A 15,810-nucleotide genomic window follows, 5' to 3' on the forward strand; every position below is an offset into this window, starting at 1 on the left:
AACATCCACCAGCTTTTAAAAGACTGGATCAGCGTGCAGTGTGGAGTAACACGATTCACTGCTTATAGGATCCATGCATCCCAGGTAATTTCCTTCCTACCAGAAAGTTGGAAGGATATACTTCCTATAACCAAAGTCAGAGACTCCATGGTCTCAGAGGTGAGCCAATTCCATTTTGTTGCAGAAGACGTTTTTCTATGAAGGCTTATGTAATTCCTTTCTCGGAGTACTCTAGGATATGCCTTAAGTGAGTTCTGCAACAGGTGGCATCTCAACATCCTTAAAGCCATCTGGCACAATAGGTAAGAAAAAGCCTATAATCAGTCTCAGTTGAAACCACATGCAAGAATTAAACCTTTATGGTCAGAATTACACTTTATGAAACAAATCAACAGGAATATAGAAGTTACACTTGGCTTCACACATCTACATGTACGACACATGTAAAATAGTTCATACACTGCAAATTCAAGCTCCCTCCAGCTGCCATTGGAGAGGTAAAAAATGAAGTCAGACAAATGTTTACACATTTTATTATTACACTCTACCAGGATACAATTAAAGTTTGCCTTGTGATATTGGAAGTATGCATTTTATAAGACAATTGTTCAACAGAATCAAGAAATCTAGCCACATCATGCTGCCCAGTGGAAGCCAAGAATACTTGGTTCCTCTGGCTATCTTGGGCAGCTGCCATCACAAAGATGAAACTCATAAGTAGGTAGTAACACATAATGGCGGTCATTCTGACCCTGGCGGTCAAAGACCGCCAGGGCGGAGGACCGCGGGAGCACCGCCGACAGGCCGGCGGTGCTCCAATGGGGATTCCGACCGCGGCGGTAAAGCCGCGGTCGGACCGGCAACACTGGCGGTCTCCCGCCAGTGTACCGCCGCCCCATTGAATCCTCCAAGGCGGCGCAGCTTGCTGCGCCGCCGAGGGGATTCCGACCCCCCCCTACCGCCATCCAGATCCCGGCGGTCCGACCGCCGGGAACCGGATGGCGGTAGGGGGGGTCGCGGGGCCCCTGGGGGCCCCTGCAGTGCCCATGCCACTGGCATGGGCATTGCAGGGGCCCCCGTAAGAGGGCCCCTACAAGTATTTCACTGTCTGCTTGGCAGACAGTGAAATACGCGACGGGTGCCACTGCACCCGTCGCACAGCTTCCACTCCGCCGGCTCGATTCCGAGCCGGCTTCATCGTGGAAGCATCTTTCCCGCTGGGCTGGCGGGCGGCCTGAAGGCGGCCGCCCGCCAGCCCAGCGGGAAAGTCAGAATTACCGCGGCGGTCTTTTGACCGCGCAGCGGTATTCTGGCGGCCCCAGACAGGCCGGCGGCGACCGCCGCCGGTCAAAGTCGGAATGAGGGCCAATGTCTCTTACCCTATTGGTCCATGTTTAGTATCAATATCTTTGCTCACTATCAAAGATGTAAGATGTTTGCCATAGCTTGATGGCCCTGTAAGGATATCTACCTGCAGGGACACAACAATCTCTCTGAAGATTGAGGCCAAAACAAAGAAACCTCCTGTTTTGCAGTTGTCAATAAAGGAATCAGGGAGTTTGTGTTTTTGTCATATGCTACTCAAGTTCAATACAAGAACGGTTCGAGGTCATGGAATCATGAGTCCAGAGAATAGAATAAAAGAGCTTGTGAACTGTAATCCTGAGTGCCCTGGGGCATGCTTAGTGAGTGGGATGGCGGGGCCAAAGATGTAGCTAAAAAGAACAAAATATTTTGTAACTATTTTGTTATTTTTTCACCATCAAGTAACTGCATATGAAAATGCACACACATAAATGAAAAACAGATGCAAGTTAAATTAATGAGTGGGAAATGTACTCTTTTATGCTATGAAACCTTAGTTGGTCAATAGGATCAGTGCATGACCAGAGTCATTGAATTGAAACCTGGTTGTTAAATCATTATTTATGTCTATATGTTTTAGTGATAAGTAATCAAGACTATACTTAGAAACATTTTGCAAGTGTCAATTAAAAGGATGCACTCCAGAGCTAAGCTGAGCTGGTAACCCTTTTACATTGACTCTCAAGAAGAACTAATCTTTTTCAAGGTGGAGCCCCGACTGTCTCCATCAGTTAAAGCCTATACCAGCTTCCAAGCAGCCTTTATATTTGGTGCTTAACCAGTCTCACACTTTTACATTTCTTTTAGACAGCAGACACCCAAGTCAGAAGGCTAACTTCTTCTTTAGTTTTCTGTCCCTGCCTCAGCTTCACAGTACAGGATTCCTCCCTCCTTTCACTTTCATGCAGATGCATCTCAATAACAGACTTAATCTTTTAGGTATGGGTGCTTTTGTATATGGACGACTCTATGGATGGCAGGGAGAAGGCATGGAGGGCTGCATTCAGATCCCTGATCCTACAGACTCCTGGGGCCTCAGGATAATGGCCTAGGCAAAATAGTAAAGGAGCCAGATCCATGGACAATGTCAAAGAGATGCTGGGGCTCTTTTTTGGTATACACATGGAGATAGGCAGCCTCCTCTGAGAGATGCCCCTGGGGAAGTGGAGGGGATGAAATACAGGTACTTTTTAAATCTTCAAAGGACCATAACTACCATTAGTGCAGCAGTAGCAGCAGCACTGGGTCCATAGGTCAAAGGGACCCACTGGATCACAGTTGTGACTGCCTTTCTCAAAAAAAGCATACGGGCTCCGTTTTCCTCCCTTGCATTGGGGTCAAGGACACTATTGCTGAAAAAAAAAAAGGAGGCAACACATGTTAACTCATTTTTTTTCTGAAAGGGAGGAGTTGTAACCTAACAGCAAGAGCTGCCAACTTTGGAACTGGGAAACAAGGATTCTACTCCTGGCATCAGCTTCATATTCAATGATTCTAGGCAAATCACTTAATCTTCACATGCTCTGAAAAAATATTAATCCAACCTTGGGTAATGTAACTGGGGCTCATGTTGTAAAGTATTCCAATGCCCCTGGGCTGAAAACACAAAATATGAAACAAAAAAATAAATGGAACAAAAAGCCTGTTCAAGATTGCAGTGATTTTCAGGCATGGGGGGAAGGGGAGAAAAAGGCAGAGGAGATAGCTTGCTACTCAGGGCCGCATCCATTCTGATATTAGTACATCATGTGCAGTTGCACTGGGGCCCAGGAGTGCTCACAACATCCATATTATGGGGAGAGGGATTTTTTTTTTTTTATAATTTCTATTTTTGGTTGATTGATTTGCCCTATTGGAAGTCTCACATTTTTTATGGATTATAAACTACAGAAACATTATCCTGAAATAATTGCACATACTCAGCCCTGCTCCTACTGCTGCCCTTTCCTTGCCATAAGGTTTGAGAGGAGGGCCGACTTCAAAACATTCAGCTTTCTGGGGCTCACAGCAAAAACATTTGAAGCCCCTGTTGTGAGTGAATCTTCATGGTCATTAAAGTAATTTTATGACAAGACCAGAGGCTCCTATTATGCTTTCTTTTCTTGTTTATTTTAAAGAGCAGCAGTCAAGACAAAGAAACTACAAATCCCAAGAGGCAAACGATAGTGGTCAATGTCCAATGATGTAAACAATCACAAACAAGCTGCCCCCATAATACTTATCTTCACCGTGAACAGCCCTCTTTTCTTGCTGCTCGCAGTCAAGATAAGTATATATATTTTTTTCTCCATGTTATTACTAAAGCGGTGTGTCATTAACTGTGATTGTTAACTTTATATGTAGCACTGTATGGGCACCTGCTTATTGCGCAGTTTTTTCTCCTTAAGATGGCTTGTAGCCGCACGTTTCCTTTTGCTCCTGCCTCATGTGCGCCTGCCGCTTAGAATCTTCGGCTTTCCCCTCAGCTTTCGGTAGCCATTTTAGACTATGGTTAAGGGGGAAAACGTCTTATTCTTACCATTGCGCCCTCAGCAACTTTCGGATTCCAGTGTCATCGGCTTGGGGCTTTGAATTTGCGACCGTTGGCATTGCGGTCCTTCTGAAGATCAATCCTGTTTTTCCTTTGACATTTTTCTTTTCTCCACCCATAGGTGGAGCTTAGCCATTTTTTCTTGCACTCGTGAGGCTGTTAACCCTTTCCTCACCAGTACTATCAAAGTTTACAGTTTTAAAATGTATTTATTATGGAGATGGGCCGTTTTCCTATTTCCCATGCTCTGAATGAGGAGGAGGCTAGTAAAGAAAAGTTAAATGATTTTATTCAGCTTTATGTGGAGCAGGCAGTAACTCTTCATTAGATAAACTGTCCAAAGATTTAGAAAATTCTGTTGTCAAGGTGGCTTCAAAGACGATTTAGGCCCAGTCTGGGGGGGATAGCAGAAAGCGTCCTTTTTCTTCAAAAATATTGGTGAGGGTTCCTCACAAAAGGCAGAGGACATCGTTCCTCAAAGGCCTCCCTTAAGGGAGGCATTAACCATAAATAAATCATCTAAAAAACAAAATGTACGTCTAAGTCCAAGCACTTATCTTCCCCCATTATTATTTCTAAAATCTTTGATACTGTTGAGGAGTTGCATGATGCTGACCCTGATACGGATAAATCCGACAATGATGATCGGGATTTGTTCCCCCCCATCCCAAGAAAGTCAAACATTTAGCTCAAGAATTATCTAAACCATGTAAAATTACTGACACTGAAGGGGTTCCTATTTTCGACCCAAATGATATTCATCATCCCCATTTCACTGAATGGTTTCCTGCTGACCATGCAGCTGAATACATAGCTTCCAGACTACGCACTCCTCTAGACAAGCAAGTCAGAGCAAAACTAAGGTTGGAATGTCCTTGTGCGTCCCTACATTCAGAAATAACTTAACTCCTACTATTGACTGTTCTCTGCTTACCTTTTTTACAAAGTTCTGCAAGGGTCCCCGCAAGGGAGTGTATAAGGCATGGTCCACATGCCAGGACAAACTGCTGGACTTCGGGGAACCTTCAACCCACATATTTGACATGGCTGAGGCAGCTCGCTTCGATAATGCTACTGTTAACCCTTTTGATCTGTCTTTATGGGTTCAGCGAGCTGTATGTTTACTGGGAAATGCCAACTCAGCGATCACCCACGAGAGCAGTAAGGGGCTCCTGTTCAAGCTGGATCCAAAGCTGGTGAGTCTGGCAGTTACAGATCTAGGAATTAAAGTGGAAGGCCTCCTGTTTGAGGACTTATTCACAAAGCAGCTTAGGAAATATGTGGCAATGTTTGCATCATTGGCCAAAGCTCAACAATCGCTTAAGAAAATGTTTTCCAGCCGGGTTTTTGTCAGGGCCGGCAGAGGCAGGAACCACTTTGCCGACCCTTCATACTACAAACAAGGTTCCCATGGTACCTACAACAACTCTTACCAGGAGTACAGACCACAGTTCTATCTGCAGAGAAGCCGTGGTTTCTGTAATAAAGGCTACAGAGGTTCCACATACACTTCCCAGCCCGGTAAGTCAATCTTCTGGCCTTCCTAATGTAGGAGGTCGGCCTTTACTATTTCTTCCAAAATGGCAGTTAGTAACAGCGGATCCATGGGTTTTAAACACTTTTCAGGGATATACTATTGAGCTTCACTCAGAGCCTTTTCAGTTAAATCTTCCTCATCCTCCCTAGTTTTCTAAGGAAATAACAACTTAATCTCCTCAGAAATTCAAACTCTTCTTCAAGAGCGAGCTGTTGTCCCTTTTCCACTCGATCCTTCAGGCTTCATCAGTTCGGTCTTTCTAGTCCAAAAGAAAAACAAAAAAATGTGCCCTGTTATCAAGTTGAAACAGTTCAATCACTTTGTCGTTTATCGACCCTTCAAAATGGAAACCATCTTACATCTCAGGGATTCTCTACTTCAGGGTGACTGGACGGTTTACTTAGATCTTCAGGATGCGTTTCTCACTGTCCCATGCATCCGGATTCAAGGAAGTTTTCACAATTCCAATGGCTAAACCAGTCTTATCATTTTTCTTCCCTACCTTTCGGTCTTTCTTCCGCTCCATGGTGTTTCACAAAGCTCATGAAGCCGGTAGTAGCTTTTCTCAGAGCTCAGGGAGTCCGTTTGATCATTTACTCGGACGATATCCTCCTTATGAACCAAAATCGTCTGTCTCTTCTATCTCACGTCCAACTAACTTGCACTTTTTTGACAGATCTCAGTTTCATTATTAAAGACGAAAAATCTTCTCTAGTTCCCGTTCAACAGATACAGTTTTTAGGATTCCTAGTGGATTGCATCTGGACTATTCTTCTTCCTCCAGCGAAAATAAAGTCCATAAAATCAGAATTTTTTCAAACTTTACACAGTTCTCTTATTTCCATCAGCTCCCTAGCAAGGATAGTAGGCCTTTTGTCTTCGTCAATTCAAGCCATTTTTCCAGGCCCGTTGCATTATCGGGCCCTTTAAGATACATCATCTTCAAAAAGGTCTTGCTTACTCAGACTATCACCCTAGATCAAGAATCTCAAATAGAATTGCAGTGGTGGATAGACCATTTAGACGCCTGGAACGGCAGGACCATCTTTGCATCAGCCCCAGATTTTGTATTAGAATCAGATGCAAGCCTGTCGGGTTGGGGAGTCCTGTGTGGTCCAATCTCGACTGGAGGTACATGGTCTCTAGAGGAGTCAAAATTGCACATCAACTGCTTAGAGATGGTTGCCGGCTCCTTTGCGATCAAAAGCCTGGCAAGAGACAGAGTTTGAGGTTCGGTTCATCTCAGAATGGACAACATTTCAGCGGTACGTTACATCAACCATTTAGGGGGCACAAAATCCAAACCTTTAGTGGAATTAGCGAAAGCGTTTTGGGACTTTTGCCTCTGAAACAGGATTTCAGTTCATGCAGAGTATTTACCGGCCAATCCGAATTTAGTAACAGATTGGCATTCGTGCCATCTTCTGGACTCAAGCGATTGGAAGCTCCATCCCAAGATTTTCGAGACTATTCATCAGAAATGGGGTTCTTTTCACATAGAACTCTTTGCTTGTCATCTCAACATACAGCTTCCCCAGCTCTTCAGTTGGCGCCTAGATCCCTTAGTACTAGCCTTCGATGCTTTTTCTCAGGACTGGTCAACCTCTCTCAATTATGCTTTTCCTCCATTCATTATGATCACCAGGTTGTTAGCACAAGCAAGACGCCAATGTGCTGTGATGGTTCTCATAGCCCACTTTTGGCAATCCTAGGTGCGGTTTCCCACCCTTCTGGAACTATCAGTAGACTCCCCTTTCTTCTTCCCTCCTTTCCGGGACTGCTGTCCAATTCCCTCGGTCTCTCTCACAGCTTAATCTTAGATATTCTCCTTACCCTCTCTGCCTGGAAAATATCAGGGAAACACTGTCACTTCCTACTATTTCGACAGAAGCTTCAAATGTCATCTAACTCCCTTGGGCTCCAGGAACAAGAAGGTGTACAGATCAGCTTGGTCACTGTGGCATAGCTGGTGCATGGGAAAACATATGGATTCCTTTTCAACGGATGTAATCTTTATTGTTAATTTCCTTGCAGCGGTAACTAGTAAAGGTAAGGCTTATCCTACCATTAATTTATACAGGTCAGCCATTTCCTTCTCTCACCCTTACATTAATGGAAGCCAGTTGGATAACACCTGTTGGTGTGCCGTCTTTTGAAGGGAGTAAAAGTTTCCAATCCTCCACAACCAAAATACAGTTCATTGTTGGATGTCAATGATGTTTTAAACCTATGTGTTTCTTGGCCAGATAATTCAATGCTTACTTTGAAGAAGTTATCTGCTAAACTTACCATGTTGTTATGTCTTGTGTCTTTTAAACAACTTTCATGGAAGAACTCTAGATATCACTGTTCGTCATTTTACTCCAACAGGTGTTTTGTTTACTATCTGTAGACGTACTAAGACTAATCTTTCATATGTATTTTTTCCCTATTTCTCTGACCACTGTACGTTATGTGTGGGTCAATGCTTGAAAGTTTATGAACAACAGACAGCCGACTTCAGAAATTCTTCGGCATCCCAACTCCTTATTTCATTCAGGAAACCATTTAAGCCCGGCTCTTCCCCTACTCTTGCTAGATGTGTTAAGTGGATTATGTCCTTAGTGGGCATTGATACTTCTTCCTTTGGTGCTCATTCAGCTAGAGGAGCTATGGCTTCTAAAGCTTTCTGGGATGGTTCCCGGCTTGGACATTCTCAGATCGGTTGACTGGTCTAACAATAATGTTTTTAAAGTATTTTATTGTAAACCAGTACAACATGCCTCATTAAATGTAATTGATTCGCTTTAAAAAAAAGTATAGTAGGAGACTCCGGTCTTGTCATAAAAATGTAGATTTTCCTAGTAATTTATAAAGGAAACTCTTTATTTTATTAAAGACACGGAGGCAATTATTATCCCACCTCTACAATTTCTTACCAATTGTTTGTTCCCTCCCTAACAGCATCATCGACAACTTCTCAGGCTTCCTCCTAAAGACTTCATCTCTAATCAACACCTTATGGGAGCTCCTGCAACATCGATGGCCCAACGCAACAATGTTTACTCAGACGTATAGGTTCTTCTGAGTTTAGTTTCTGGAGTTGTGAACTTCTTACAAGAACTTTTATCTGTACTCATGCCAATCTGCAGATGTTGTTCTATCATTTCATTATTTGTTACTTTCTAAACTGTTGTACAAAAAAAAAGAGGGCTGCTCACGGTCAAGGTAAGTGTTATGGGGGCAGCTTGTTTGTGACTGGTGTGTTATTTGGAACTACAAGTTTTTTCCCATTGGATACTATTGTTTGCCTCTTGGGATTTGTACTTTCTTTGTCTTGACTGCTGCTATTTAAACTAAACAAGAAAAGAAATTAAGACCTTTCTTCATAAATTACTAGGAAAATCTACATTTTCTGTTACATGTAGCAGGTCATCAACTACTTTCGGATTGGTTAAGGACCAAGAAGACAGTTCCCAAATTGTTTCCTCATTGCAGAGTGTAGGGTCATCATAAAAGAAGAGTGGTCAAAGACACACTCTAGTATACCAAGCATCTCTTAAAGCTACTGATGGTTGTGTGAGGCATGAGGAATAATCAATCCTCAAATATGAGATGAGGGCCCACAGGCAGTATGAGATGCACCTTTCAGCATGGTTTAAGCCAATCCGTATGTCGGTAAGCCCCATGGCATGGGTGAAGCTGGTCAACGTGGTCTGAGTTTTGACTAATGATGTTCTTGATTTTGGAAGACCGTCATCAATGCTTCCAGTGTCACTAGTGTATCATTTTGAAGGCTGGTGGAATGTAGGGCCATATGTACGAACACTTTTTCCCATAGGCACAGAATGGGGAAAAACCTTTGCTACATCTGGCCCGTAGTCTCTAATCAGGAGCACGCTTTCCCCTTCCGATTTCTTCAGTCCAGCTGTCTTCCTTCCTGTTATGTCCATCCATTTTTGTTCTGGCTGGAATGTGGCAGATGTTTTTGATAAATATATGTACCCCCTAGATTCAGTGGTGTATCTTGAGTGACAGAATACTATGTTGTTTTTCAGGGCATATAGTATCTTTTGAACCAACCCTCGCTTTATCTTGTTTCTGAGACAGTTGACTTTCCAAGTCATATATGTCAGAAATTGTGACATTTTGAGGGATATTCACTGTTCACGGTTGTGTCTCGTCTGTGCAGAGTAACATCTTGCCTGCTCGTACCACCAATGCCTCTAGTTTTCTTGCAGATAACATATAACTATGAACTATTTTAACTCTACAAAACACCCACACCATCATACTGCAGATCTCAAATGATCCAATATGGGTAAGGTTGCACAACAATGTCACTAATGGGACTTCCTTGATCTCAACCAAAGACTACTTAAAATGCCTTTGTCCTTGATTATGGGGTTGTCAAATGCTCTGGACAGCTTTCAGTGGATCTGTTCTTTTGGAGAATCTAATGAGCCTTTCTTTCTTCAGTGGTCAGGGTGAAGCCAAACACAATTCCAGGGCATTGTGCAGAACTTTGCCAAAATTGAAGACCTTCTGTTTAGATTTAGTACTGCCAAAATGAGAGGTCACATTTTCTATGCACTGATTATGGTGCTTGACAACATCTCACAGATGGTTCTCAAAATGGTTCTAAACAGTTCAGTAAGCAGTACTCAACACAAGTCTCAGGTATGCCATAGGAGAGGTTCAGAGTAATGGCATGTTTACTTATCAAATGCAAAAACAACAAGTGATGGACGGAATGCTGAACATTGTCAAACATTCACCCCCAGTCACAGATCTGGGTTTAATCCATCGTTTTTTTGCTGCCCATGCCATTCCAGTTTGGACCCAGCCATATGCAAATCAGTCTTGACCCTGTTCCCCATGGGAACAGTCCAGCCCGAACTGCTAGGCCAGGTCTTCCCTGGACTGGAAACAAGCATCCTGGGACCGGTTTCGGGGTTTCACCCCTCATCAGCCAGGCTAGCTTGAATCCAGTGGCATGGGAAGCACGGGACCCACGTCTGGGCATACCCTTCCCACTTAGGGCGACAAATGCAAAAACAACAAGTGATGGACGGAATGCTGAACATTGTCAAACATTCACCCCCAGTCACAGATCTGGGTTTAATCCATCGTTTTTTTGCTGCCCATGCCATCCAGTTTGGACCCAGCCATATGCAAATCAGTCTTGACCCTGTTCCCCATGGGAACAGTCCAGCCCGAACTGCTAGGCCAGGTCTTCCCTGGACTGGAAACAAGCATCCTGGGACCGGTTTCAGGGTTTCACCCCTCATCAGCCAGGCTAGCTTGAATCCAGTGGCATGGGAAGCACGGGACCCACGTCTGGGCATACCCTTCCCACTTAGGGCGACAAATGCAAAAACAACAAGTGATGGACGGAATGCTGAACATTGTCAAACATTCACCCCCAGTCACAGATCTGGGTTTAATCCATCGTTTTTTTGCTGCCCATGCCATTCCAGTTTGGACCCAGCCATATGCAAATCAGTCTTGACCCTGTTCCCCATGGGAACAGTCCAGCCCGAACTGCTAGGCCAGGTCTTCCCTGGACTGGAAACAAGCATCCTGGGACCGGTTTTGGGGTTTCACCCCTCATCAGCCAGGCTAGCTTGAATCCAGTGGCATGGGAAGCACGGGACCCACGTCTGGGCATACCCTTCCCACTTAGGGCGACAAATGCAAAAACAACAAGTGATGGACGGAATGCTGAACATTGTCAAACATTCACCCCCAGTCACAGATCTGGGTTTAATCCATCGTTTTTTTGCTGCCCATGCCATTCCAGTTTGGACCCAGCCATATGCAAATCAGTCTTGACCCTGTTCCCCATGGGAACAGTCCAGCCCGAACTGCTAGGCCTATTTTTGCTTTGTCGCCCTAAGTGGGAAGGGTATGCCCAGACGTGGGTCCCGTGCTTCCCATGCCACTGGATTCAAGCTAGCCTGGCTGATGAGGGGTAAAACCCCGAAACCGGTCCCAGGATGCTTGTTTCCGGTCCAGTGAGGACCTGGCTTGGCAGTTCGGTCTGGACTGTTCCCATGAGGAACAGGGTCAAGACTGATTTGCATATGGCTGGGTCCAAACTGGGGTGGCATGGTGAGCAAAAGAACGATGGATTAAACCCAGATCTATGACTGGGGGTGAGTGTTTGACAATGTTCAGCATTCCGTCCATCACTTGTTGTTTTTGCTTTGTCGCCCTAAGTGGGAAGGGTATGCCCAGACGTGGGTCCCGTGCTTCCCATGCCACTGGATTCAAGCTAGCCTGGCTGATGAGGGGTAAAACCCCGAAACCGGTCCCAGGATGCTTGTTTCCGGTCCAGTGAGGACCTGGCTTGGCAGTTCGGTCTGGACTGTTCCCATGAGGAACAGGGTCAAGACTGATTTGCATATGGCTGGGTCCAAACTGGGGTGGCATGGTGAGCAAAAGAACGATGGATTAAACCCAGATCTATGACTGGGGGTGAGTGTTTGACAATGTTCAGCATTCCGTCCATCACTTGTTGTTTTTCTTTGTCGCCCTAAGTGGGAAGGGTATGCCCAGACGTGGGTCCCGTGCTTCCCATGCCACTGGATTCAAGCTAGCCTGGCTGATGAGGGGTAAAACCCCGAAACCGGTCCCAGGATGCTTGTTTCCGGTCCAGTGAGGACCTGGCTTGGCAGTTCGGTCTGGACTGTTCCCATGAGGAACAGGGTCAAGACTGATTTGCATATGGCTGGGTCCAAACTGGGGTGGCATGGTGAGCAAAAGAACGATGGATTAAACCCAGATCTATGACTGGGGGTGAGTGTTTGACAATGTTCAGCATTCCGTCCATCACTTGTTGTTTTTGCTATGTTTACTTATCAGTCTGAACATAGTGAAAGGAGTGTTCCATCCAGTCTCTAGATACACTGTTCTTGTTGGGCTCTTTGGATTCCAGACCACAAAGGTGATTTGGAATTTAGATCTCCAAAGGTAGGTGGGGAGATTACCTCAGCAGTCCTAATAATGAGTTGGGTATTAGCTTCTCCAAACCTATCAAGGATGTTCATTCCAGAAGAGGACCCTGATAGAAAACATAATCACTCTTCTCTTCATTGATGAGGTTCTAAAAAGTGTAAAATCCCAAATGGAAAATAAGTCAGTATGTGCCATTTGTCGATTTAGGAAAAATCTCTACTTCTATTGGTGCAATTTGTAAACATTAAGTACACCAACTTTAAGTATCCCATAAGCTGACGTAAACCACCTATATACAGTGTGGACCTTATACATATTGAGAGACATTGTACAGGGATATCCAAATCACAGATGTAATCTCCTCTCAAAGCTAAGGCAGTAATGTCTTGGTCAGTAAAAGCCATCCCTTTGACTCACTTTGTTTCCTCGCTCTCTACATCTCAAAGGGGGTACTTTTTTAAGGTGGAGTAGAGGCGAGGCCCAGGATCCATTAGGCCAACTGAGTTCTTTTAATGACAAAAATTGTATCACCTGGGCTAATCAACGTGGTAGGTATTTCTGTTTGGTGAGGTGTAGCATTATAGTTAGGCCTTTTTCAAGCAGGCTCATTAGCACAGATATTCCCTAGTGAAGACAATCCCAGCCACACCTTTCTGCACTGGAATTGGCCTGACTGAATAAAAATACCTAGTTATCTGTATTATTATAGATATTATTAGGAACCTAACCTAATTACAAATTCACAACTTTCACATAATAATATGCATACCTTTCAATCTCGCAGTCCATAGATAGGTGCTGTCACAAGATAAACATTATTATATACTTAATTTAGTGATAGATGCCCTTTGACTCAATTGTGTACTTTGTGCCTTGGTACCGGTAGATCCAACATATTGGTCAAAATGAGAAATATGGGGAAAAATATAATTTCACTACAGCCACTTGTTGAAGGGCTGTCACCTACATGGCCCACAAATGTTTACTATGGGCTCTATCAATAAAAACTGTGTACTAATGTAAATGTCAGCAGGCCCGTCGCACCCAGGCCTCAGTATTGCTAGCTGTGTGGACTACACCAACGTGATGGATCCACTTAAAAGGAAACTTGGTAGGGGCTGAGGGATGCACAACCGCCCAAGTAGAGGTGAAAATGAGGTACAGTAAAAGCAAAATGTTTATTGGCTGAACACAAGTGAAGATGGTATCCTTACACCAAGCAAGGGTATCTAACATCTGGCATTTGGAATGCTCTACTTCCTATTTAGAAGGCCAATTGTGAACCACTTCATTTTGGTCAACTCTGAGTACTACCCCAGGACAAATGCAAATTTCCAAGTGGGTTCATAGACAGATGAGAAGAAGAACTTAAGAATAATCCAATAAGGACTAAATCCCCCACATCACCACAAGAGCGATCCCCAGCTGGGTTCTAATGTATTGTGAAGCATGCAGATTCACCACCTGCCTAATGAATACTCATTAGGCAGGACGTAATTTGTGTGGCCCCTGTGATTCACTACAAACAATAGGAATGTGGTGTGGAAGGGACAACAGAACACCATGTCTGTGCATGTATTCGGAAATGGAAAACTTTTTTTTTCAAAGCATCCTATGTTCATTAAATTAATTGGTGGCGATTAAAGAAGGAAAAAAAAAAGGTTTTCATTTGGAAAAACATCGGTGGGGAGGGGGAGGTCCAGAAGAACACTGACTGCTCTACCTGATACCGCCGACACAATTACAAACGATGCCAAGGGGCATCTTTCTCTTAGAAAATCAGTTACCAGCTCCTTTGAGATTATGTTAACTGTTCAATTGTTTGCAACCAAATTGAGGTCAAAAGCCAGTGGCACATTGCAAACCACATCACGATATGGAAGGGACGATTTACACCCTGCTAAATCGAGATACGGTAGGAGTTGCAAAACACATTTTACAAGTCGAAAAAAAAAAAATCACACTCGTAAAATGGATTTTGTACGCACAAAACAGCCATTTTGCAGTCACAATCCCAGTGACTTTGCGAATCGCAGGGTTTGTGATCGCCAATTTGCCTTTTACACCTGGCTCCTGGTGCCACACAAAGACCAGGTAACCCTCAATATTTGTAATGTTTGTGCTTTGTGAAAATTATTAATAATAATGATGAGAACAACATGGTTTAACCACGTCAGAGCATTTTACAGGACTGACTATGTAATACACCTCAAAGTGTGTGCATGACAAGTTGGTTGTTAACCTACAAAATGTGATGTGCTTCTGAAAACGTGTGTTTGCTATACGGGGAGACATTATTTGCGGCCTGTTTTCAAACGGCCCCATGAACTATACATTCAGTTTTCTTACGAAAATGAGGAGACTGTACATCTCTTTTAGGATGTGAGTCTTGCCTGTGCTGACGAGAGCCTACTCAATACGTGGGAATGAATTTGCATCATCTTGCTGTAAATGTGATAATGTTTTCTCAGGATATTATCTTGCACCTCCCGTCTACTAAGCAGCATTGTCTTTCCAAGAAATGGCTAATTCCGCGTTTCCTAAAGTAGGGCACAAGAACTTTATCTTCAGATAAACAGCGAACAAAAGTAACCCTTCTGCTGGGGTGCAATGTTTGTAGAGGTCCGAGGCTGAACGAAGGAAAAACAGCAGTTATGGTCCTTCTCTGAAGTCGATTGACATTTTTCATACAGTGATGGTGTTTTTCTTTTCGGAAAGGATTTGTTTTCGTTTGAACTTTTCTTGTGATAATTTACTGTTATTTTTAGTGAAGATGTGATTATTTGGATGACTTTCTAGAGGATATATTGTGACTTTATAGGGTCTTAAAAGTTACTGGTTGCATGACTACATTTTGCAAATGTATGTTTAGAAATCATAAAGGCTTATGTCAGCAGAAAATGAATAATTGTTTAATATTAAATACAATATTCAAACCTGAAAACATTTCATACAGCACACAGCCCAGTGACCACAGGTCAGTAGCGATGGAGAAGTCTTCTCCCTTGATCACTTCAGGTGGTGTGTACACTGGTGACCCTGAAACAAATAAACATGCATATAAGGAAGACGACTCAATTTTGAACGTCAGAAAACTGATCACGGAAGAATGAAAAACCATGAGCAGGACTCAGTAAACACTTCCATCAGAAATAGAAACAATTACCTTTATGTGCATTAACAATTCTTAGTCCCTGGCCTCCCTGTTTCATAACACTCACCTAATCGGACACACTAGGTGAGAACCTGTGCCCTCACCATGTCATGGCAGGAAAGCCCAGTGACACTGAGCTGTTGTGGTTGGTGACACGTTGCGTTTCAGAGGGGAACATAAGCATTTCTCTATAGACAGCTTCAGCTCTCTGTCGAGGAGACAGCAGGGTATACAACAAGGATTGGCATAGCCAATGGGTCTCGCCTTTGGGACCTTAAAAGTGTT

The 15,810-nt window shown here is 43.7% G+C and overlaps 1 protein-coding gene across 2 annotated transcripts in view; it reads right to left on the reverse strand.

Annotated features, from left to right (window-relative positions):
• The window catches only part of ULK4 (unc-51 like kinase 4), a 1,615,551-nt gene that overhangs the window by 1,453,364 nt on the left and 146,377 nt on the right, over nucleotides 1-15,810 (reverse strand). For both annotated transcript variants that reach the window (XM_069211486.1, XM_069211487.1), the window contains exon 6: nucleotides 15,309-15,410. In XM_069211486.1, the coding sequence (XP_069067587.1) occupies nucleotides 15,309-15,410 (102 nt within the window). The remainder of the gene's footprint in view (nucleotides 1-15,308; nucleotides 15,411-15,810) is intronic.

This window comes from Pleurodeles waltl, chromosome 10 (assembly GCF_031143425.1).
Source record: "Pleurodeles waltl isolate 20211129_DDA chromosome 10, aPleWal1.hap1.20221129, whole genome shotgun sequence".
Lineage (NCBI taxonomy): Eukaryota > Metazoa > Chordata > Amphibia > Caudata > Salamandridae > Pleurodeles > Pleurodeles waltl.